This window comes from Podarcis vaucheri (assembly GCF_965113315.1).
Source record: "Podarcis vaucheri genome assembly, chromosome: 15".
In the NCBI taxonomy this organism is placed as follows: Eukaryota; Metazoa; Chordata; class Lepidosauria; order Squamata; family Lacertidae; genus Podarcis; species Podarcis vaucheri.
This window is the reverse complement of record NC_138753.1, coordinates 45,048,030-45,073,716: the sequence shown is the minus strand read 5'-3', so window position 1 is coordinate 45,073,716 and position 25,687 is coordinate 45,048,030. Positions and strand designations below refer to the sequence as shown.

Genomic DNA, 25,687 nt, shown 5'->3' with positions numbered 1-25,687 from the left:
TAGTTTGAGAGGTGTTTAGACTCCGCTCAGGTTGTCAAAGGGAAGTAACATATTACCTGGTTGTTACTATACCATTTCTGATAATGCTTGTCATTTGTAACCTAAATCAAATTCTCCCTTGAGCCATTAAATTTAACTGTTGCTTTGGGAGCTATCAAATTCTTTGAGAATTAAAATAGGGAAATAGTGATTTAGCTCTGTATGTATAAGATACCTAATCTGCCATTCACCATAAAGCCCAGGGCAGTTACACCAGTTACACCAGTTTAATCATACAATTAAAAAGAGGTAAAACTGATTATACATTTTTAAAAAGAAATCAATTTCAACAGAAAGCAACACAGTATGTTAAACCTATCCTGTAACCAGCAGGATTCTCTTCACAACTTTACAATCTGACTGGGTTTTGGCCCTGCATGCTGTACTAATATTTATTGTCTCTAATTATCCTGCAGCTGCAAAAGGGTGAAATCCTCCTACTGCCAGAGGTCACCTTCCTGACTGGAATTCCTGAGAAAATGAAGAAAGACTTCAGAGTCATGAAGGTGGTTTGAGATTATTTGCTGCAATTGAATAGAATTGAAACTTATTGCAAGTCTCCAATTTCTTACTTCAAAAAGCTTACCCAGAAACCAAGTTTTAGGGCATAATCTGATATTTTGTTCAGTGTCCCAAAGCATGGTGTTCAGAGCTCTTCTATTCTGCCTTAGCAGAAGCCAGAGTTCTGTGTGCCTACTTTTTTCATTTGATGATGGATAGAGATTGGACTCTAGCAAGATCATAGACTAGCAAGATCATAGACTCATAGAGTTGGAATAGACCACAAGGGCCATCGAGTCCAACCCCCTGCCAAGCAGGAAACACCATCAGAGCACTCCTGACATATGGTTGTCAAGCCTCTGCTTAAAGACCTCCAAAGGAGGGGTTATCAGTCCTTTTGTCCCATTTGTCTGGCCCATTTAACCTGGTGATCTTATATCCGAGGCCATCAAATCTCTTCTATGTCCCTTCTGCAGTTCTTCTTCATATTTTCCTTTCACTTGTGGGAACTCCAGCTTGTTAGTGTTTTTGACCCTTTTCGATGGATCGGCCCCTTTCTCATAGTCCAGACTAAACTCCATGTAGTATTTTAAAACATGTTTCAAGTAGTAAACATGTTTCCAATTCCCTCCAAGATAAGTCCCAACAGCTCCCAACCTCTGAGCTGTTGCCAGATTCTGAGATTCCAAACATCCCTGCATAGGGGGGTCAATCCAACCCCCCATTTCCAACCAAACTTTGTCTCTCAGAATCTGGTTTTTTCCAAATTCATTTATCAAGGCCAAAAGTCCCTCCATCCCTGGCACCCAAGGTTCAGCAAGGTCCTCTTCTTTCAGTTGTTCTGTCATGGCACACTCCTGTTTTGGTTCATGAGTGGGCTCCATATGATTTCCCACTACCTGTTCAAAGGTTCTGGCCGCATTAGTCATAAAATCTATCTTCTGACTTAACTGATCCAATAGGGCACTTATTTTACAGAAAGCACCCAACAGTGCTTCTGAAGACATTGTCCTACAAGGTCGCGAATTCTTTCCCACAGTTGTAATCAATAACAGCTGCAAGTTCCCAGGGTTTAGTTACAATCTCACAGTTCCCCTCTAGGGGGAAGACTTCTGGTAGTTCTTTTCCTTAGAAAACAAAGTTTCTTTTTTAAGATATTTTGTCCATATTTGTTCTTTTAAAAGACGAAAGGAAACAATGGAGTCACAATGTTTCTCTTCTCTTAACTATCTGTCAAAACATTTATTTCTGGTCAATGAGCTTCAAACATCAAATCTGACACCCCGCTCCAGGGTCAGGATGGTGGAAAATTACTTTGCTTTAACTTCACTTCTGCAGGTTTAAACAACTCAGGAAAAATCCCCCTTCTTCTCCTGCTTCCGAAGGGAGGTTCAGCGATTTAAAATGATGAAAGTCGATCCTTTGAAAGTAATTTTAAGGCTCTAGTTTGTATTTGTCTTTGCTTTGTTCTAACTACAAAGAAACGGAAGGGTGACTTCCTGTTTATCCTTCCTGTTTCAGTACCAAATTAGGGTTAGTTTTAGAGTCCAGATTCCTTCTTATTTCGCCAGTTCTTATCTGAAGTCCAAATATTTACTGTTCCAGTACTCACGGTTGGTTATTTTAGATGCCAAATTGTCCCAGGAAAAAGGCAGCGCTCTCCGGCAACGGTGGACTTTTGGTCAGCTTTAAAAGCTCTGCTTTAAGTGGTTTGAAACTACCCATCTTGGTGTCACAATAGTTTATGACATGGTCAGCCATGGTATTCTTAAGGGGTGTCTCACTAAGATAAATTGCAACTGAGCTCTGTACTTACATGGCTCTCACCAGTCATTCCTGAAAGGGGAGGTATTTGGAGGTGGTGCTACTCATCCATGTTACTAGTGTACTTCCACAATAATATATTAAAACTTGACTTTCATCTGATCCTAGCAAGATGATGGAGCCCATGAATCTGATGGAATGGGATTAGGTGGGGTGAATAAACTTAATTTACAAGATAGAATTATTGATTGAATGTGGAAGCAAGTTTACAAGGGAAGTAGATGTATGTGGGCTGCTACAGTTGGGGTTGCACCTTTAAACATCAGTTTGTCAGCTTGAGTGCAGTTCTGAATAAAGCACTGCTTTTGGGTGTCCTCTTGGCAGCAATGGCCAAGAGTGCATTTTACCACTTGTTCTTTTGGCTCAGCTATGCCCTTTTTGTGGAGAAAGCAGACATGGTCATGTTGGTGGCCTGGAGGCTGCATGTAGACCTCATTTTACATGCCCCGCCCCCGAAGCTGCCTCTTTCATTTCATCACAGTTCATTCCTTTGTTCCTTCTTTACAATCTGATTTTTCTTTATTTTTTTAGTGTCTCCCCATCTTTCTATGTTGCCTCAGAAAGCTATATTTGAAAGGGTAGCATTAAAAAAAGGGGGGGATGTATGGATTGTTTGCTTTTTCCTGTTTGTATGGTTCTAGGGACGCGGGTGGTGCTGTGGGTAAAACCTCAACGCCTAGGACTTGCCGATTGCATGGTCGGCGGTTCGAATCCCCGCGGCGGGGTGCGCTCCCGTCGTTTGGTCCCAGCGCCTGCCAACCTAGCGGTTCAAAAGCACCCCCGGGTGCAAGTAGATAAATAGGGACCGCTTACCAGTGGGAAGGTAAACGGCGTTCCGTGTGCTGCGCTGGCTCACCAGATGCAGCTTGTCACGCTGGCCACGTGACCTGGAAGTGTCTGTGGACAGCGCTGGCTCCCGGCCTATAGAGTGAGATGAGCACACAACCCTAGAGTCTGTCAAGACTGGCCCGTACGGGCAGGGGTACCTTTACCTTTACCTTACCTTATGGTTTGGGGAGGAAGAGAATTTCCCCCTGCAATCTGTCTGAGAACAAGTTTAATAGGCTTGCTCTACGTATGTGGTGCACACTAAAGTCAGAAAGGAATTACATTCATCTGCTCTCTAGAACAGAGAAATATTAGTTTTTGTACTGAAAAAATAATAAATCTCTGTACACTTACTTGAGAGTAACCCCACCAGACTTGACAGAGCTTACATCTTAATAGACCTGCATAGGATTGGGAATTCTAATCTAATAAAATTATGGTGAAAATTGAAGCAAGGCAGTTTGTGTTCCTGATTTAGTTAACCTACAGCAGTTTTTTCCTGTGGCTTGGCCCCTCATTGGCTCCAGCTCTGCCCACTACCAGCTTGTCTGCCAACAGATTATTGCCCACGAGAATACAACTCTCAACAGAAAACAGGTTGCCCACTTTTTCTTTTAACTGATAAAAGTTGCTGGTTTGCTGGATAGTGTAATAGCTTCTCTTGACATTCCTTCACAAGCTTCTTCGTCCTCCTGCTACAGGATAGTGTCCCAGTCTGTCCTAGGTTCTGTTCCTGGCACTCATCTGCTATAAATCTTCATCTTCATGAATAAAATAATTTTGTAGTTAAGGGCATGCGAAAAAAGACTGTGTATGATTTACTTGTCCTACAAGGTATCCCCCCCCCCCGCATTATTTGAACCTTTTTGTTGAATCAGAACTTTCAGTGCAGGTGGGTTGTGACTTCTAATCTGAATATAGCTTCATTAAATGGTTCAAAATTACTTACATGATGTATGTCTTGTACTGATGAAAAAAAGTAACACAAAAGCTCAGAAGGCGAAGAACCACAGTCTTCCAAGCAGTTGATTTGCCTAAATCTCTTTAAAATACATGGTGAAGCACATACAGATACAAATTTCATTTTTCCCCTCCCCACCTACCACTTTGGTCCCTCTTATTAGGACCTTAGCCAGCAGATCAACCTGAGCCCTAAACAGCACTACCTAAGTTTGAGACAGCTTCTGAGCAGAATTGAGAAGAATGAGACTGCCCACAATGAATTGTCAAGATGGGGACTTCATTTGGACAATGATGTGCATAAGGTATTTGAATCAAGGAGGAGCCTCTGTCTTTATGTTAGTCTTGTCTGATGACATTCTGAATTCTGATTCAAACATGACCTCCATAGCAACTGATCTGCTTTTAGAAGATAAAAAATTATGTGTTAAATATATTTAACAATTGGATACCCTTTTCAGGTTATCAGTAACTTCAGCCTAGATATGGTTTAGAAAAGCGTAGAACATTTTTTCTACAGGTTCCAATAAACAATAAGTTTGACATTTATTTCATAAAATTTATACACTGCTTGAGTGTAAAAAACAGCAACCTAAAAATAGTTTACAAAATGATAAAACAAATAAAATCAAGACAAATTTACAGTCATATTTTAAAAACATATAGTAGTTAAAATACCAATGGATTAAAATTACCTGAACTTCCTAAGCATCCGGGTAGGCTTGTCTAAATTCGAATGTTTTTAGCAGATGCTGAGAAGAGTCCAGTGAAGGCCCCTGCTTGATCTCAATAGTCAGGGAGTTCCAAAGTGGAGGTGCTGCCACACTAAATGACCGACTTCTGACATGGGCGCAATGGATATTACATGGTACTTGTAGTAGTGCCTGTTTTCCCAATCAAAGCAATTGAGTGGGCACGTGTGGGGTAAGGGGATCTTGTAGGTAAACTGGTCCTAAGCTGTTACGGGCTTCATATACTAATAGTAGCACCTTGAACTTGGTCCTGTAGCAAATGGGCAACCAGTGCCGATCTCTGAACACAGGCGTTAGATGCTGACAAGGCCTCCCTCCTGTCAGCATTTGTGCTGCAGCATTCTGCACCAACTCCAGCCTCCAGATCAAGCCCAAGGGAAGCCCCACATAGAGCGCATTGCAGTAATCCAGTCTTGCAGTAACCAACACAGGAACTTCCTTGGCAGAGCTTTCCCAGTCCAGGAATGGCCATAGCTGTCAAACCAGTTGGTAAAAGGCTATCTGAGCTTCCAGTGACAGAACTGGATCCCCAAACTTCACCCCCAAACTGTGAATCTGCTCCTTCAGGGGGAGTGCTGTCTCATCCAGGGTAGGCAGCTGACCAGTAGACATAGGAGCTACTCACCCCACGGTGCTTCCGTCTTGCCAGGATTCAAGCTTGGCTTGCTTTTCCTCATCCATTTCACCACTGCATCCATGCAGTGGCTCGGGGAATTGCACTGCCTCTCCTGATTCACATGTTATGGAGAAATGGAGCTGAATATCATCAGCATACTGGTGGCACCTCCCCTCCAAACGCCTAATGATCACTCCCAATGGCTTCATGTAGATATTAAATATCAGTGGGCATAAGCAAGTCCCCCGCAGCACCCATAATGTAGCCATTCTCCCAATGCTACTCCCTGGACTCACTTTTGAAGGTAGGATTGGAACCACTGTAAAACAGTGCCCCGAATCTTCATTCCCCAGAGCCAGTCCAGGACAATTATCATGGCTGATGGTATCAAAAGCTGACAAGAGTTCAAAAGCAGGAGTAAAGTTGCACTCCCCCTGTCCCGCTCCTCAAAGGTCATCCATCAGAGCAACCACGGCTGACTCAGTTCCATGGCCAGGCTTGAACTCAGATTGAATGGTTTTAAATAATCTCTGTTCTCCAAGAATGCCTGCAGCTGCCCCGCCATGACCTACCCCAGAAAGCCTCTCAGTGCAGTAGGAACCACTACCTCACCCAGCGAAGTGTTAAGCAACCTCTGGACCCAGCAGGGGTCAAGGGAGCACATGCTCAGATGGGAGCAATTGTGTCAATCACCTGCTTCATCTTGCCATTGCATAGGGAGACCAAGGCTTCAACAGGATCACCCATTTTCTCCACTAGGAAATCCCCTGGAGCATTCAGGGACACATCAAGTTCCTTAAGTCTTTGAGGGCAGGCCATCCAAATGGGTCCACACCTCTTAAACAGGGGATTTGCCACTATCAGTCAGGCTTAACCAGATAATGGTCTGACCATGATCTTCAGTCTGTCCCTCATGTTACTTGCCCATGAAACATTTTCTCTTTATGCATATTGCTGCAGATGGTGTATTCATACTTCTAGAGAAAGTTATCCTAGTTACAGATAAATTCTTCAGGTTGCAAAACTCTGTTGGTTGCAATCTTTAAAACACAATAAAAAGAAAACATTTAAGTTGTAGCATAGTTCTTAATTATCAGCTGGATAGCTTGGTTGGTTAGAGCTTGGTGAAGCTGATAAGGCCAAGGTTGCAGGTTCGATCCCCGTCTGGGACAGCTGCCTGTTCCTGCACTGTAGGAGGTTGGATTAGAGGATCCTCAGGGTCCCTTTCTATTCTATGATAAAGAAGAACAAGCCAGTTAAGACACAAATAGTTTAATGATAATTAGAGTTCAAATAATAGTTACAGCATAAAATATTCTGCAAAAAAGTTTACAAATGCTGCGTTGTTCACTATGGAGTTAACCCTATGCTTCTGGAAGCCGTCAAGAGTGGTGGTAATTAGAAGGCCCCTAGTTTCAGTAGCCATTTTGCTCACAGGCCACCAATCCTGGTGGAAGGCATCGTAGGCAGCTCATAAAAATCTCTGGCTAGTGATCTGTCTCTGCACTTGCATCACCACCATGACACAATTTAGGGGAGAAGCTACCCTGGGCATCATTTTCTACCTAGACAAATGGCTGACCATTAGCTGAAGCAAAATTAAAAAGTTCCTTCCAGTAGCACCTTAGAGACCAACTAAGTTTGTTATTGGTATGAGCTTTCGTGCGCATGCACACTTCTTCAGTGTGTGCGTACACACTTAAACTTAGCTGTTTAAGTGTATGGGGAATCTAATATTTTGGGGTTGTTGTTCATTGTTGAAGAGATTCAAGCTTTTGTGTGACTAACCTAAGCAGAAATATGCTATCCTTCAACCTATTTGTTTCCCTGGTTCTGCTTCCCTCTTATGGACTCTTCTGTACTAGACAAAAGGACGTATTCTCCCCATGGAAAGAATCAACCTGAAGAATACCTCCTTCAATACATCAGAAGACCTAAACTGGTCCAAAGAAGTAGTCAGAGAGGCCTGCATCTCTGCAGTAAGTTTGATCTCAGACACTGACAAAATTCCACACTGATATAATAGATCCCACATTCTTCTCTGTTTCCCAGATTGCCTTCTAGAATATTTGAAAGAACACCTTCCTCTGGACCAGAGATGATTTTGGGTTAATGAACTAGAACAGAGGTTTTCAACCTTTTTCAGTCCACAGCTCCCTTGACCAACTACATTCTTTCTGCAGCTCCCCTAAGGAGAAACGTGCTCTGAGCCTCAGAAGCCCACACCTTGCCTGCAGAGCTGGCAGCCCCTCACCCCTTTTTGAACACCCTCCCTTGTGTAGTGTTCTCTCAGCCTCCTCTTCCCTCCCCCCTCTCCTTGGGAGTCCTCTGGGCAGCTGCTGCAGCTGCCCCTGGTCTGTGAGGCCTCTCCCCCCACCCCCAATAGAGGCGCCATCTCATACTGCCTCACAGGGGCCTGGGAAGAAGATGCCCCAGCATTAGTGGACTAATGGAGACTGCCAAAGGTGAATGTGAGGCCTTGGAAGTACTCACTTTGGTAGGAAGCAGTGGCAGCAGCAGGTACCTCTGGGCTTGCATGGCGGAAAGGTTTCCTGTCAGTGCCAGATACTCAGCTCCCAGGAAGGCATTGCACGCAGCAAGCACAAGGAAGGCGAGCACGGTGCCTGCCTGCCTGCCCAACCTCCCACTTGTCCGTCCGTTCCCAACAGCAAGGGTTGGTGGACTAGCTGGCTAGGCTCCCTCATCCACTTGCTTCTTTACATCAAGGCCACCTCAGTCCCTGGCAACCAGTACCCCTGGCCAGCCCCAGAGGCACCATTAGCCTGGGGAGCTTGTAGCCAGGGCCACTGCAAGAAGCCTTTGGAATGCAGAGACGCAAGAGGGCATCAGAGGAGGGAGGGAAGGAAAGAGGGACCCCTGAGCATCATTCAAGGTGCCCCAGGGTGCCATGGCACACTGGTTGAAAACCACTGAACTAGAAGGATTACCAGTTGCCTGAAAATGCCCTCTTCAGCTGACATTCAGAGGAGAGACTAGCTCATGTTCACCCCAAGGAGCTGTGAATCCACATACAGTGGTACCTCTGGTTGCGAACGGGATCCGTTCTGGAGGCCCGTTCGCAACACAAAAAGAGCGCAACCTGAAGCGTCATATCTGTGCAGGTGCTCGGCGCAATTTGGCGCTTGTGTGCATGCACGAAGCGCGATTTAGTGCTTCTGTGTGAGCAGTGAAACCCGGAAGTAACCCTTTCCAGTACTTCCAGGTCGCCGCGGGACATAACATGAAAGAATGTAACATGAAGCAAACGTAGCATGAGGTATGACTGCCCTAGTGAGACGGTTAACACAGCTATCTTTATTTTTACATGACAGATCTGAAATGGTTGGCATCCTTCTGTCTCAGGAGATAATGGAGGAGTGCGTTTTTGGTGATGAAGTCAAACTGTTGGAAGGTTACAGCGCCTACTGTGGCTGTAGAAACCGATATGGGATAGACGTGATTTGTTGCATCTGGGGCCGATGAAGGCATCCAGTTATGCGGTTGCAGATGCACCATGGCATTTTTTCTTCTCCGCATTCCTCCCTGCAGTCATTCCCATTGCTTCTGCCACTGGAAGAATGTCCCCCTCAATGGTGAGAGGGAGGCGTTGTGGCACGTGGCATTATTGCTTGGCTTTCCTGACCCCTGCTGGAGAAGCCAAGCAGCAACGCTTTGTGGAATGCCTGACTCCCACCGAGTTTGGGGAGAGCCGGTGTTTTCCAGTGGTGGAAGTGCGTGGAGAGGGGCATGGTATGACAGTGGAAGTGGTGGGGATGTAGGAGGCAGCAATTGCCATTTTGCCTTGGGTGGCAAAATGGGGTCAGCCACCCTCTCTCCAAGCAGAAATCTACCAATTTTTCCACCTGTCTTTCTACTTATAGAGCAGGAAATATGGGTGGACTTCCTTGGCATGAGATGGAGAAGAAGATTCCTGCCTACCATTGTTTGGGGTCTGTTTAGTGATAGAAGTGAATAGTTGAACCTAGTAGTGATAAGCTCATAAGAGGTTTTGTGAGTAGTCTGTATCAATCCTTTTGAGTTGGAAGAGGCTGCACTACGTATGCTGACTTCAGTTCTCTTCTTAGATTCCAGTTCATTACTGGGCACTGTTTTATCCGAAGCGGACAATAGAGCAAGCACGTGAACTGGTCAGCATGATGCAGAAGATCTCTGGCTCACTTGGTATCCAGATAACTCCACCTGCTTGGAATGAATTGAAGGATGACCGAATAGAGACTTACGCCAGAGCTCTCAAATCACTACTAAGTAGTGAGGTATTTTCATAACGGAGTTTTGAGTATTGAAACTTTCTAGTTGGTATTGCTGAAATAGCAACAAAGGGCATTTTATTGTAGATATAGTAGTGGACATCTAATGAGTAGAAGTATTAATGGTTGTAGGTGCAGTTCTGTGCATCTCGTGTCTTCTACATTTCACTGAAGCCTTATGGGAAACAATAATTGGCTAAAACTGCCAGCTTAAATATAATGAAGTTTGCTGGGTTGCTCTGTAATATACAACAAATGTCTCCATAATATCCTGTCACCCGAAGTATAAATTGACTTGGCATTTATCCAATTAACTTCTATATAATAAGCTTCTTTAGCATTCCAGGTTTTCTAGTAGCCTGAATATGATGGGAAAGGGTGTGGTTTCATGGTCTAGTCAACATTCTACAGGAGACAGGTGTTATTGGGGGTTGTTGAGGTGTTTTGTTTTTATTTTGATTATGTATTTTGTGGTTTTGTATTCTGATTTTATCCTGTGAACCTGAAAACTGCAGGTATAGGGTGGTATACAAACCTGCAGGTATAGGGTGGTATACAAATTTAATTATTATTAATAACAAGGGCAGAATTATATATTATGAACACAGTCTGCTGATGAAATCTTCATGTCAAGTTCTCTGCCTTCTTGTTGGAGTGATGCAAAACACTCCAGTGCCCAATGTTATGAGGTTTCCTGCCTGTCACCAGCAGCGGTAGCAGCCTGTGATGAGGCAAGCTAAAAGTGATCATAACATTGGGAAGAACTCTGCATGGAGAGGCTGTTTTTCTAGTAGTACCATGTTGGGTGTATTTATCTTAATCCAAAATTGCCAGGTAAAATTGATACTGAGCCCCAACATGGGGGAAGCAAACTCTTACCAGTTTTTTTTGTGGGATTGGGCAACCACTTTCATCTCTTCGGAAAGAGGGGATAATTCATTGCTTTGCTTTAAATTGGCTTTTATAACTTCATTGCACAATCACATCTGGCTACATGGCATAGTAATGTCTTCACACTGATTTGGCTGGAAAGAAACAGTCCTGGTTGAGTAAAAATGAAGCAGCTGATGAGAGGGTTAATGCATAGTTAAGCATTGTAGGTTTGGGAAAAATATTTAGAGCACCCTGAAAATCCATTTTTTAATACTGTAAACACTCAATTGTGAACATGATGTCAAAATCCTAGGTTAGACTATTATGGGTATTTTATTTGCCCATAGGGACGCGGGTGGCAGTGGGTTAAGCCACAGAGCCTAGGACTTGCTGATCAGAAGGTCGGCGGTTCAAATAATAATAATAATAGTAATAATAATTTATTATTTATACCCCGCCCATCTGGCTGGGCCTCCTCAGCCACTCTGGGCGGCTTCCATAAAAACCAAAAATACAATAAAATATCACACGTTAAAAACTTCCCTGAACAGGGCTGCCTTAAGATGTCTTCTGAATGTCAGGTAGTTGTTTAACCCCGCGACGGGGTGAGCTCCCGTTACTCGGTCCCTGCTTCTGCCAGCCTAGCAGTTCAAAAGCACGTCAAAGTGCAAGTAGATAAATAGGTACCGCTCCGGCGGGAAGGTAAAGGGCGTTTCCATGCGCTGCTCTGGTTTGCCAGAATGCTGGCCACATGACCCAGAAGCTGTATGCCGGCTCCCTCGGCCAGTAAAGCGAGATGAGCGCTGCAACCCCAGAGCCAGTCACGACTGGTCAGGGGTCCCTTTAAAGGTAAAGGTAAAGGTACCCCTGCCCAAACGGGCCAGTCTTGACAGACTCTGGGGTTTGTGCGCCCATCTCACATTTATTGGCCGGGGGCCAGCGCTGTCCGGAGACACTTCCGGGTCACGTGGCCAGCGTGACAACGCTGCTCTGGCGAGCCAGAGCCGCACACGGAACGCCGTTTACCTTCCCGCTGGTAAGCGGTACCTATTTATCTACTTGCCCCCGGGGGTGCTTTCGAACTGCTAGGTTGGCAGGCGCTGGGACCGAGCAGCGGGAGCGCACCCCGCCGCGGGGATTCGAACCGCCGACCTTTCGATCGGCAAGCCCTAGGCGCTGAGGCTTTAGCCCACAGCGCCACCCGCGTCCCTCAGGGGTCCCTTTACCTTTACCTTTATTTGCCATAAAGTCATAGCCAGATTGAAAACTGTGAATGCTCATGTTCTTTGATGAAATTTTGTGCTGCATAAATACCATTAAATGTTGGTCAATATAGCAGTCAGCCTGCTGTTTCACAGCTTGTACAGTTAAAACATGATTATGCAACTAGAGTATTTCCTGTAAACAATTTTAGCTCATTCATTATTTATTTTATTTACTGCTTTTATATCCCACTTTTTTTCTCCAAGAAGCCCAATGTGGTGTGCATGGTTCTACCTCTCCTCATTTAACCCCCACAACAACTTTGTGAGAAAATTAGGCTGAGAGGCAGGGACTGGCCCAAGGTCACCCAGTGAACTTCATGGCCAAGTGGGGCTTTGAACCCTGAGCTCCCAGGTCCTAGTCCAACATACTAACCACTACACCATACTAGCTCTGATACAGTTCCCCATGATTATAGCATTTAATGTTCTAGTGTTTGATGTGGTAATATTATTCTTTTGTAAGTCTAACCAGTAGCCCCTCCCCCTCCCATTTTTTAAAGGAAACTCTACAGTTGGTAGTTTGCATTATCACTGGGACTAAAGATGACTTGTATGGGGCCATTAAAAAATTGTGCTGTATACAATCTCCGATACCTTCTCAGGTAAGTCAAATAGTTGACTGCATAATTCTTATGCTGATAATGCTTTGGGCACCCATGCCTACCTGAAGGCTTGCATGAACATCAGGTGTGCATCCAGAATCCACCCAACTCCTGGGTCTGCATATGCCTGGAAGGAGGGCAACTGTAGGGCCCCTTATGGACTTTGTTTGCACAATCTGTGAAAGATTCTTGTATTCCCATATAGTACCTTTCTTTAGGAATATTCCTATCTTCATGCTGTACTGCTTTTTCATAAACGGGAAACTTTTTGTGCAGTACTGCCCCGGATTGGATACAAAGCGTTGCCCATTGAGACTGCTAGGCAACAACATTCATATAAAATAGGATGCTTCTGTGTAGTTTTCCATCAAGTTTTATTTAATATTTTCCCCACTTAACCTGCAACAACTCTAACAGGAGCAGAGGAAAGAAGAAATATAAATGTTTTGGTTTAGAGTATGTTAAGGACTGCCTTCTTCCATATGTTTAGGGAGGTTTTTAATGTTTGATCTTTTATCATGTTTTTAGTGTTCTGTTGGGAGCTGCCCAGAGTAGCTGGGGAGGCCCGGCCAGATGGGTGGGGTATAAGTGATAAATTATTATATTATTATTATTATGTTTATCCCCACATGCTCTGTGCAGCATCTGAGGGCTTGTTCCAGATTACCACAGCTGTGCAAGGTGTCACGGACAGTGATGAGGAGCAAGACCTTCATGTTGGTTCCCATCTTGTGAAATGCTCTTCCATATGAAAACCACCAAGAACAGACATTGTATATCTTCAGACTGGTGTATATTGTTGAAAACCGGTTTGAAATCACATTGTGATAACCAGTTCAAAATATCTGCCCTGATGATAAACTGCATGAAGCCAACTTTGCTGACTTAGCTCTCCCCTGTCTCCTGCAGGGGACAGCAAACCACAGAGCAGGCATAGACCGGGAACTTTGCTCTGGTGCCGCGGCCATAAGCTTCTTTTCCAGGCAGGCTGAAAGGTGCTGGGAGCCGAGTTTAAAAAATAAATAAAGAAACCTTGCCACCTTTAAGCCTCTTCTTTCCTCTCTTCCTATTTCCCTTCTCCCCTTCTATCTCTCACACACCCAAGCACAGAAGGAGGGTTAGAGATCATACTAAGAATAATCTGAAGGTAAGTAAGATGACAGAGAGGAGCTTATTGTAGGTGGTCGTTCCTTGGATAGCTCAATTGGTGGAACATGAGACTCTTAAGGGTTACGAGCTCAAGAGTCTTTGGGCAAAAGATTCCTGCACTGCTGGGAGTTGGACTAGATGGCTCTTATGGGCCTTTCCAACTCTACACAATAGGCTGGTTAGCGTGCAAATGGAAGGTGGGGGAAGGGTGATTGGTTAATGTCTTGCTTGGTGTTAATGGTCCTCAATATGTTCTTCTTCCATCAGGTTATTAATGTCCGAACAATTACAACCAATCCTAGCAAATTTAGGAGCATAGCGCAGAAAATTCTGCTGCAGATAAATTGTAAGCTAGGTGGCGAACTCTGGGGTGTGGACATCCCTCTGGTAAGTTATATAAAAACTTACTTTTACTTGGGGAAAACTTAATTGGCAAGCATACCATAGTGAGACTTGCAGATCATGCAACAAGGTTGCAACTTTGTCTCTTTTAATTCCAGTGCTTTCTCCAGTGCAGTGTTGTTGTTTTTTAAAAAATCTGTCTGTATTGATTGCAGTTTTGAATTATGGACACACTAACTACTGCACCGCAACGGGATTTTTTTAAAAAATATTTTTTTGCTTTCCAGAAAAAGTTGATGGCAATTGGCATGGATGTGTATCATGACCCCAGTAGGGGAAAGCGTTCTGTGGTTGGCTTTGTGGCAAGCATCAATCAGTAAGTACAGTTTGTTTGGAAATACCTTTAACTTTTTGGTGTCTGGGAATGAAAGTCTGTTCCAGAACTGTGCTCACTGTTGTGTCCCGAGCAGCCATTGTTAACAGCTGTGGATGAAGATTTGAGTTCCATGTAGCCTTTGACCAGTGTTTCAGAAAACTTCAGATATAGCCCAACTACTTTCTCAGAAATCAGGAAATAGCTTCACTCATTTCCAAGCCAGGATGAATTCATACCTCTTATGCAGGACTTTTTTCCAGCCAGCACTCAGGTGGGCATCATTGCCATTCTAAGAGAATGAGGGAGGTGTTCATGGTGAGTTACAGCCTCTTTTTCTAGAAAAATAGCACTGCTCTTAAGGCTCCAGTCTCCCTCTTCATGTCTCCACTCCCCTTGCCTGTATTACACTAGAGTATAATAAGTGCCATGGCAGTGGTAGCAGGCTGGAAAGGAAAAGAAATTTCATTCTCCACTCCCTCCCTGTTTTGGATGCAGTGTGGCAAGCATAGTACCCTCTGGTAAATGTAGGTTTGCCATATTTCAAAAAGTGGAAATCTGGACAGTTTTTGAACTGTTTTTAAGGAAAATTGTCAAAAATGACACTGCAGACACGGGTTGCCATATGTCCAGATTTTCTGGGATGCTTCATCGATTTCCGCCCAGACACAGCTTCCGACCGTCGATTGCCAACTATTTCCAGGAAATTTTGGATGTATAGCAATCCTAGGTAAATGTCTTTTCCTCAAAGGCTATTGATGTCATTTCTGGTAGGTGAGAAGGGAACCACCCTTCCTTCTCTCTGGCATTCCAGCCCAAAAAGTAGGTGGGAATTAAAAGGAGGTTGGGGCTGGGTAGAGGGGGATCTGGGGGTGCAGAATTGAAGCTAGATAAGAGTCTGGAGGTTGTCATGGTCACCTTGCATTTAAGGCAAGCTCTATGAACGCTTGGGACTTTCAGGACATGGCACTAAATTCATTTTTGAATCTGATACCCAGGATTCTTTTTTTTCTTCCCTTTTTTTTGCAAGCCCAGTATACTGTATTTTTTGCTCTATAAGACGCACTTTCCCCCTCCTAAAAAGCAAGGGGAAATGTGTGTGCGCCTTATGGAGCAAATGCAGGCTGCGCAGCTTTCGCTGAAGCCAGGAGAGCAAGAGGGATCGGTACACACCAATCCCTCTTGCTCTCCTGGCTTCAGGGATAGCTGCCCGAAGCCTCCCAAGCGCAGCGGGAGCGCTCCCGCTATGCTCTGGAGGCTTCGCGTTGCTTTCGCTGGAGAGGCGCTGTGCAGCTTTCCCTCTCTGCGCAGCGCCCCGTTTCTCCTCCCGCTTTGATGGAGAGGCGCTGAGCAGAGAGGGAGAGAATATTTTTTTTCTTGTTCTCTTCTAAAACTAGGTGCGTCTTATGGTCGGGTGTGTCTTATAGAGTGAAAAATATGGTAGATTTATACTGGAGTGTGGAAGGGATTTGTTTAGCTCTTCATTCTCAAAATTGTCTTCCGGCTCTGTGATGCAGTTTTCAACAGGAAAAGGGCTAATCTCTCGTCTCCCTCATCCCATGCTGCAGTCTGGATCCAGGTTGCATGTCTCCCCTCCTGTAGCTGCTGCTTTTTTCTTTTCTTTTTAAAAGGAACAGCTTTTATGCCTCCAAGTACCAATTGCTGGGAATTGCAGATAGGGACTGTTCTGTTGTGCTTAGGTTCTGCTTGCGGGCTTCCCATAGGCCTCTGGTTGGCAACCATGAGAAGCGAGTTCTGGATTAAAGGGACCTTTGGCCTGATCTAGTAGGCTCTTATGCTTTCATGGGATTCAAAGATTCAGCTTCACAGGTTGTTTGTATTTTAATAATCTTTGTGATAGGGTTTCCAGATGACCTGGGGGGGGTTGCTTGTTGTTGTTTGTTTGTTTACAGTAACCCCAGAAAAAAATCCTAGTGCATTAGACTCAGATCTAAGCTAGTCTTCAACAGAGAATCACAAAACAGAGCAGCATCTTAAACTAGCTACATACTGTATAAATCCATTCTCTTGTGGCTGACTCACTGGCTCAGCTACGGGATCTTGGAGAAGGAGTCTGAGAAGGCAAAGGTTAACATCTCCCTGCCTTTCACGAGAGTCCACATGTACATGTTCAACAGTTTAATAAATTGAGATGTGCACACTGATGTCTTTGGGTAAACCTAAAAGGATTCTTAAAAATAATTCTGTGGGGATTCCAAACCAGAGACATTTGAGGTACCCCAAACCTCTGCACCATATAAAAGCTGGGCCATTGATTTTGCTTTATAGATAGAGCTGGGTTAACCAGATTTCCACCTTTACAAGCAGCGAATTTCAAAATAGATTTGCTGATTTAAAGGCTTGCAGTTTAATATTGGATAGCTGTATATTCCAAGATAATTCATAGCATAGACATAACCATTATGTCTATGCTACGAATAGTACCCGTCACTGCCTTCCTCGCATTCACATACCTATGGTTTATTTATCTTGGTTTTGTTTGACAGTGATCTGTAGTTGTACATGGACTACGTATCTGGTCATCAGATCCCGTTTGGTAACATTTATTTTGCAGAATTTTGTATGACCTTTCTTAATTATTATTTTTAAAGTACAACTTCTTATAGTCTACTCATGGGAATTGATTCATAAAGGTCTAACAGGAATTGGGAAAACAAATCAGTCTTCTCTTTTACACGTCATTTTAAATTCTAAGTTTGAATTTTGCAATGAGCTTTCTGGGGCTGCCCTTCGGGATGATCTAGAGGTTGTAACTAGTGAAAAATGTGGTAGCTTTTACTGTTCACTGGGCATAATATCAGCATTATATTAACCTGCTGCTGTACTGGCTGCCAACTAGCTGCTGTTATGTTCAAGGTGCTGTTATTAGTGTACAGAGCCCTATCAAACTAGGGACCAGAATACCTAAAAGGTTGTCTCTCTTGGCTGATCACTCCATTCTTCAAGAAAGGGCATTCAGCAGATACCATCCTATCAGGAGGTCCGTTCTGCTATAGGGCAGAACAGTAATTCTATATTAGAATTACGCCTAGCCTTTGGAACTCCAAATACACACACACACACACACCAGTTGGAATCTGTGGTAGATTTGAATTTATTTTATTAATGTATTGTATACATGTATATGTTTATTTAGGGGACGCGGGTGGCGCTGTGGGTTAAAGCCTCAGCGCCTAGGGCTTGCCGATCGAAAGGTCGGCGGTTCGAATCCCCGCGGCGGGGTGCGCTCCCGCTGCTCGGTCCCAGCGCCTGCCAACCTAGCAGTTCGAAAGCACCCCCGGGTGCAAGTAGATAAATAGGTACCGCTTACCAGCGGGAAGGTAAACGGCGTTCCGTGTGCTGCGCTGGCCTGCCAGATGCAGCTTGTCACGCTGGCCACGTGACCCGGAAGTGTCTGCGGACAGCGCTGGCCCCCGGCCTATAGATGTGAGATGGGCGCACAAACCCCAGAGTCTGTCAAGACTGGCCCGTTCGGGCAGGGGTACCTTTACCTTTACCTTTATATGTTTATTTGCTTGTTTGCTAATGTATTGAAACTTTTTAATTGCTTGTCACCCAAAGGGTCTCCAAGTAACTTACAATGAAAACACATGTATACTGTACATTCTACCATAGAAGGAGAGGGGGAGGGCCATATAACACATCAATATTTCATGCAATGTATTGGGGAAACAAACAAATCCACCACCCCCAGAACAGTGTTTTTGTTTTTTATAAAAAAGCAGTACACACACAATAAACAAAAGAATATTCCCACCCACTAGCAGATAAAAATAAAGCCTCAACACCCAACATCCTATTCCCTAGCCCAGAAATCATTCACATCACTCTTCCATTGTCTCCTGAGACAAATGGATGCCAGCAACATTTTTTAAATCCCCACCGAGACGTCTGGCATCAAGGTCAGTAGGTGGGTCCTCCAGGGATGGTCTGGTGTCTCCTCTCCTTCCAGGGAGGACCAGAAGCAAAAGCAAAACAGAAATATGGTAAAACTGTTCTCTGCTACCTGCTCTGCAGTTGTTCCATCTGCTGCTGCTCTCTTGCTGCTGGTGGCAGGGCGTAAGCCTGATGTGTCTGTCTGGGAATTTATCCTCCCACCCAGCTGTCTGGTGTCAAGGCCAGTTGCTGTAAATCGGGGTGAGGCAGGAGGAAGAGTAGGTCCTGCAGGAATAGTCTGGCATATTGTTTGTGTGTTTTAATTGCTTTTATATATGCAGTTGTTCCTGTCCTTATGTATACAAGTGATTTTTATGTTTTGATCATCTTCTAAATCACTTCAGGATCCCTCATGGAAAGAGATTTGAAATGAAATAATAATTGTAAACCACCATAAAGAGCAACTATGGTTTAAAGGTGAATGTGTAAAATGTTAGTGGACAAAAAGAAAATTGTAGCTGATTTACTCCACCACCACTGCAGCTATAACTTAGGTTTGTTCTTTGCTAACTACTCATGGTTTAGAGAGAGACAAATCATGAGCCCCTATTGGATAGCACTAAGTCAAACCAATGCTTATTTCTGGATAGTGCTTTGAGAGCAGGGGAGGAGCAAAGCAGCTAAACTTTTCTTCCTGTGCATTAGCAATGCTTTTAAAGCCCTAGTTCAGCTTAACTGTGTCTTAAAGCGATGTGCAAGCTGTGCTACTCAGATTGTAAATTTAGGTTGTTTCTTGTACTATTGAATCATATAATTGCAGGAATATTAAACTTCTAAAAAATAAGGAGAGGGGACTTGAGTATTGTTAGGGCACTGATAATTCTGAGAAATTACCAGAGTTTGGCCTAATTATTCATAATTAGGCTTTGTGTCTTGAATTAAACATTAGCATTTACTCCTTTTTTTTCTTTCTACCACCAGCACTTTGACAAGATGGTACTCTAGAGTAGTATTCCAGCTGCCTCATCAAGAAATTGTAGATAGCCTGAAGGTCTGCTTGGTGGGTGCCCTGCAGAAGTTCCATGAGGTGAGGAAAACACAAGTTCTTTTCTGGCAGGGATGAACTACTGAGGAAAGCCTGACCCAGCCTAATAACTTCCTGTACTGAAAAGAAAAAATATTTATTTGTGCTGGTCCTGAGATACCAATATGGTTGTCCTGCACACTGGTATCAGGTGCAGTATCTTACCAGTAGGAAAAGCCATCTACCCTTGTTTAGTGGGCTCCTGGCCCATTGCTGCGCTGCTTCTGTAGAATCCCACTTGTACATGAGGGGGAGAGGGTGGGGTAGCAGCCGGTCTTCGCCGCACACCCATATGGTCTTATCTGATTGCTGTGCTGTAGGGTGTTCACCTGGCTCCCCACCCCACTGCAGTGCCCCTGCTGCTAGGATAAGCCCACTAGCAAAGGGAAGGTTGCCGGGTGCCCCTTGTGTGACCCCCACCCCCCACCTCACTGCTTCAGGGCAAGCATGATTACATGTGAGGCTGAGAGTGCCACAGCTGGGTGGAGCAAGTGGCGGAATGCATGTGGGGGGGGGACCACTGAGGGTAGCCTGCCTAGGCCCTTCAAAAATTAGAGGTGCAGCTTTGCTTTTGCTACTCCTTGCTGAAATATAGATTGCAAATTTTGGGCAGGGACCTGTTTATATTGCTAGTATTCTCTAGAATGTTGGTAGTGCCCTATAAACTCAAGTAACAAGTGCTGTTCTTTTTAATAGAGAGGTATAGTCACAGGAGTAACTTTCCGCAGTCTCCATACAACTTACTCTTTTTGAGTTTTTTGCAGTCAGCCATGGCACTAATTATCTTGAATGAGAGCAGAAAGGGTTACAAATAAAGACAGTGCATTTGTGTCTGTATACTGGAGGTATCTAGAGTGCCCAGAGGAGATGTTTGCCTGAGTTATCCAGGTCTCTCTGCATATATTACAACATCTTAACCTACATGTTTGGTCTCTTGAAGGTGAACCACGATCTCCCTGAAAAGATTGTAGTTTACAGAGATGGTGTATCGGATAGCCAGCTGAAAATGGTGGAGAGCTATGAAATCCCCCAGCTAGAGAAATGCTTTGAAGCTTTTGAGAATTATGAGCCTAAAATGGTGGTGATGGTTGTACAGAAGAAAATCAGTGCCAACATGTATTTGGCAGCCACTGATCACTTCTCCACTCCATCTCCGGGTACAGTGATAGACCACACAATCACCAACCGAGATTGGTGAGTGAAAAGCAGTCACACAGCCCTTTCTCTCTGTATTTTCACAGGCTACTCCGCTCTTTTTGTAAGAAGAATTTGTTGCTTATAGTTGATTGATTTAGATATTTGCCACAGTTTAGTGCAACATGAATAAATTGGAATGAACATTGAGTTTTGCATGCTTCCTCCTTCCATGTGGGTGGGGAAGGATCTTGAAAGTTTCTGCTTCTAGCCTTCATTATACATCTATCATGCAGACCAGGAACTGTGTTTAATCTTAAATGTGGTTCATGTCAAACAGACTAACTTCAGTAACTGGTTTGAAGTTGGCTTGTTTGAAACTAGACAGTTAATGTCAAATAGAGTTGGTTGGTCCATATGACACAACAGTCCATTACTAAGTCAAAGCTTTCAAGCTTCTTGTCCCAGCCACTTGTGAAGAGGGGAAAGAGGAACATGTGTTTATTCTTGCTCATTGACATTGTGTATAGCATGTTTGTGTGTAGGTTCCTATGCTGAAATGATCTGTCTGTTTCCTCAAACTGTTAAACCAAAATGTACTCTCCTGTAACTTAAGTCCATTAAATGAGTCTGTCCTTTGGGGCATCCGAGAAGTCTTTACTATCTTCTGTGTGACAGCCCTTGGAGTATTTGAAAGATGCTTTGGTTTTCCCCCTCAGTCTTCTCTTCCCTCCAGTGCTCTTAAGCTTTCCTCATAGGGTTTGTTTTCCAAACAAACACTTGAAAGTCTTTGTTGCCCTCCTCTGAACCCAATTCCATCTTCCCACCACCATAGAATAAATCAGGTGAAATGTGGCATGCTAGAACTATGTAGTCAGGTTACATAATGTACCTCAATATCAACTTTTACTCTTTAATCCAGAGGTTTCCAGTCTTTGGCAATAACCCTTCTGGAGTTCTTCATTGAACATCTTAAAGATTTGTGTATGAAACTTCTCACTAGGTTGAAAATCTTTAGGTGGTCTCCTTGGCAGACTAGATACTATGACACCCTCTGTCTTCCTGGTATCTGTGCCAGTCAAACTGGTGTTCATCTCTGCACTCTTTCCCTTTTTGGTAGAGGAAAGAGCCATAAATTTAACCTGATGGAAATAAAAAGCTGCTCATCGGCAGCTGTGACAACAAGTTGTAAATTACTATGCCTATGTGGCTAGATATCAAATTTTCCTCTGGGGAAAAATAATTTGGGTTTAACCAAGCTACCTGAAGAGCATAGTGCTTCTCAAGTTTACCTGAATGCCTCCAAGCCAACCAGACAACATGGCCAGGCACATGGGAAGTGGTGGCCACTGGTCGGTGATTTCCCTCTCCCTTAAGGGCTGTACATGACAAATAACCAGTCTTGCAATGTGATCAACAGGTAAGGATCTTCTCTTTTGTTGGCAAGGGGCTTTTTAAAGTCAGCACCGACAGTGCCCTCAATAAGGTGTTGGGGAAGGGCTGCTGCTCAGTAGCAGAGCACATGGTTTGCATGTGAAACCTCCCAGGTTCAGCTGCTGGCATTTCTTGGTAGGGCTGCAGAAAATCCTGTAAACACCAGGAGAAGTATTGCGAGTAAATGTAGACAGTTGTGATCTAGATGGCCTAATGGTATTGAATAAGCCTCTCTGTTTACCAAATTCTTTTTGAGGGATTGAGGAATTGAGTTGGTCCCTCACTTGCTTGCTTGCTTGACTATCTTGCGTGCTGCTTGTAAATAAAAAATATATCTTTATTGATATATATTGTGTGTATATATATATATATTGATAGCATTTTAAAAAAAATTATTCTTAGGGTGGATTTTTACTTGATGGCTCATTATGCACGACAAGGTTGTGGCATTCCAACTCACTATGTCTGTGTAAGAAATACTGCCAGCCTCAGTCCTGACCACCTGCAGAGGTGAGTGCATTTCATGTTTTAGTTGTAATCTCTTAATTCCTCTTAGGCGTGTGTGTGTGAGTGAGTGTGCTTTTAGTTCACATGTACAGAAAGTAATATATAAATATTTATATCATTACTTTTTAAAACATTAGAAATCGGGTGCTTTCTCATGTCTTGCCATTGCAAGTGTCATACTGCTGCTCTGATAGTGAGATGGTCCTTTGACTAAGGTGAACAGTTGAGTGTGCCGAATAATGGCTCGAAGGATAACCCATCTGGAGGCTTGGGCTTTGACTAGCTTGCTGTTGGTGAAGATATGCTTTGCCAAAGTGAAAGATCAGGGGCTCACCTTGTGCCAACTTTAATGTCTTTCAGCACCAGCCAAATTCTTTTGGTTGGTTTTCTGCTGTATTTTTTGTGATTTTAGATGCTCTAGGTCCATGGGGATGATTTGATTGCTCCCTTTATTATGTTATTACGTGATTTTGTCTGATTGCGAATCCCTACTCCAAATAGTTGTCCTATTTCTGGTTTTATTGGTTTTGTTCTTTTTATTTCTTTTAATTGTTTGTTGCTCAGAGAACTCTAATCATAGGATGACTGATACATGTAGTAAATTTTATAAAACAAATGTCTAAGAAATTGGAGTTGACTTCTGAACCTTTACTCTGCTAAACCGAGGGTGGGGAATCTCTGATCTGTGGGTCAGGGTGTTCAAGTTGGCCCGTGAGGCCATTTCCCCCAAACCACACCTAACCATCAGCTGGTGTCATTCAGGATATCATTTGATAGGCAGGGTTAAATCCTACATTGACTGTGCAATCCTACACCCAGTAGCCAAACAGAGCAGGATTTAACTGTCATTGAACCCTGCTCAGTTTTGCAAGGGGTTTGCACAGAATCCCTTGCAAAATCAAAGGGGCAAAAACCATCTTGCACCTGCCATTGTAACATCAGGTGATTGATAGGTAGGCAGCCCCACCCACCTGTCAAATAAGGCTGCTGAGGCTGATCCTGATAGGGGTCAGGCCTGTGGAGTCAGAAAGGTTCCCCACCCCTGCCCCGAGCTATCAGAGTAAAAGAGGTGGCTCAATAATGCTTAACACTGAAGCTCCTAAATTAATCATCCTGTCTGAACAGCAGGTACCTTACCTGGCACTGCATTTTACTCTTTCACATCTGTCTGCCTCAGTTTGGCTGAGATCCTTGTAGAATCATTTCCAGAAATACTTTCCTTGCTTGGAATTGAGCTGGAAGACAGCACTCTAGTTGCACATGCTTCTCTCGTCTCACCGTGGCCATGATCCTGAAGTTCTTAACCCTATGATAAAGTGACTGGTGTTGCCCAGAACTGAATTGGATTAAGTATGGAGAAACTCTGATTTGAAGATCACCAGAATAATGTGAATAATGAAAATATTATATAAAGTGTCTTTCTGATGAAGCACTGTACAAATTAAACCAAACTACAGGTTCTTGCATCTAGGGGCTCCACATAGCGCCTAAAGTAGTTATCTGGTATAATTAATGGCACTTCTTAAGTCTGACAACTTCTCCTGTCACCTCTTAAATGGCCCCTAAAATATCCCCTCTTTCCCCCTTGCTTCCCACTTTGCTCATCAGTGTTGCTTTTGCCACCTTCTCCCTTGTCCTTTGTTCGGGTTACTCCCCCATTACTTTTTCCTTCCTATTTCCCTTTATGTTTCTTGTGTTTCTTGAGATCTCTGCAGCTTTTAATTCCATGTGCAGGTATGCAGGTTGGGTTTGATTTAAATCACGATTTAAATCACTACTCAGTAAGACTTGATTTAAATCATTTTTTTACAGAAAGACTCATTCTTGCTGGTAAAATCTAAATATTTACAACCTGATGAAGGCTTCATTTTAGGAATAATAAATTTTTACAGTTATATCAAAAATTACTGATTTGGTTATACTATTAGAAATACATCGACAGATAATTATGAAATTATTGTGAGGTTTAATAAGTTAACTGTTTATATTTGGACAATTTTTCTGCTGTACTTTATTGGAAAGAAAAATAATCATTTTCTTAATAACAATTTAAATAATTCATTTAACTAAAACAGTAATATTATAGCATATTTATCCATGTTTGTTAACCAATGTGGTTAAACAATCTAAAAAAAAAAACTTTGAGTTTTAGCACACATGTAAAACTTAAAACAAATCCTTATTTCCCGATGAATAGCCTTTGAACTATAATGTAACTTAAATAGAAAACTATCTTTAGAAAGATTTTTCTTCCACAAGCATTTTATTTTAAAAATCTGATTTAAATAAAAAAAATCTGATTAAACAAAAAATAATAATCAATTTTTTAATTTTAAATCATTGTTTTTAATCCACCCTGCAGGTATATTTTCCTAGGGCTTTATCAGCACAGTCACTGTTAAAGGTCAATCCTTCCTTCTAGAACGGGGGGGGGGGGGGAGTTTCCAGAGAATAAGGTTGATATTCTGTTGGGGGGGGAATTATCCTCTCTCCCTCCCACCTTTTTTAACAGGCTGACCTTCAAGCTTTGCCACATATACTGGAATTGGCCAGGAACCATCAGAGTGCCAGCTCCTTGCAAGTATGCTCACAAGTTGGCCTTTCTCTCAGGTCAAATTCTACACCATGAACCAGCAATTGAGCTCAGTGAAAAGCTCTTCTTCCTATAGTTTCTCCAGCCAGTTGACTCCAGCCAGGAGCATGGAGAAGGCAGTCCCCCAAGGCAGAGATGAGGAGAAAATCTCTTCCTGAATCACCCTGTTGGACAGCACATACTGCCCTTGGACCACTAACACACATGTGAGCTCTGCAGTAGCTGTTAGCGTCCTCAGTCCTATGCATGTTTACTTCAAAGTGAATACCCAACTATTCTTCAAATTTCAGCAGTTTGTAACAAGTAATAAATGGTAACCTAATTTCAGCAAAATAGCTAATAGCTGGCAACTATTTTAACTTTGTGAATATTGCCTGGAATTTTCATTTTTGTGTTATTGTGTATGTTCAGTTAATACATATCTTGCTTTAGTTTTAATAGGTGGTTATAATACTAGAAAACTTTTTAAAAAACAACAACCACCCATGGACATTCCCCAAGTATCTAAAGATTTTTCAGTTGGATTATTTAAAGGTTTTTTTCCTATAGTTATATACTTTAACCTTAATACTATCATGCTCTTTAAAAGGAAATGTGTCTTTTCTCTCTTTTTGTTAAAGGTAAAAATTCCTTTGTTAGGCTGGAA

At 43.2% G+C, this 25,687-nt stretch overlaps 1 protein-coding gene across 2 annotated transcripts in view; it reads left to right on the top strand.

Annotated features, from left to right (window-relative positions):
* The window catches only part of PIWIL2 (piwi like RNA-mediated gene silencing 2), a 63,393-nt gene extending 37,984 nt beyond the window's left edge, over nt 1-25,409 (top strand). For both annotated transcript variants that reach the window (XM_082200269.1, XM_082200268.1), the window contains exons 13-23: nt 456-545; nt 4,317-4,457; nt 7,386-7,499; nt 9,606-9,794; nt 12,427-12,528; nt 13,945-14,064; nt 14,307-14,395; nt 19,271-19,376; nt 20,314-20,567; nt 22,344-22,451; nt 24,961-25,409. In XM_082200269.1, the coding sequence (XP_082056395.1) occupies nt 456-545; nt 4,317-4,457; nt 7,386-7,499; nt 9,606-9,794; nt 12,427-12,528; nt 13,945-14,064; nt 14,307-14,395; nt 19,271-19,376; nt 20,314-20,567; nt 22,344-22,451; nt 24,961-25,117 (1,470 nt within the window). In that variant the 3' untranslated portion in view covers nt 25,118-25,409. The remainder of the gene's footprint in view (nt 1-455; nt 546-4,316; nt 4,458-7,385; nt 7,500-9,605; nt 9,795-12,426; nt 12,529-13,944; nt 14,065-14,306; nt 14,396-19,270; nt 19,377-20,313; nt 20,568-22,343; nt 22,452-24,960) is intronic.
* Nucleotides 25,410-25,687: the final 278 nt, after the last annotated feature.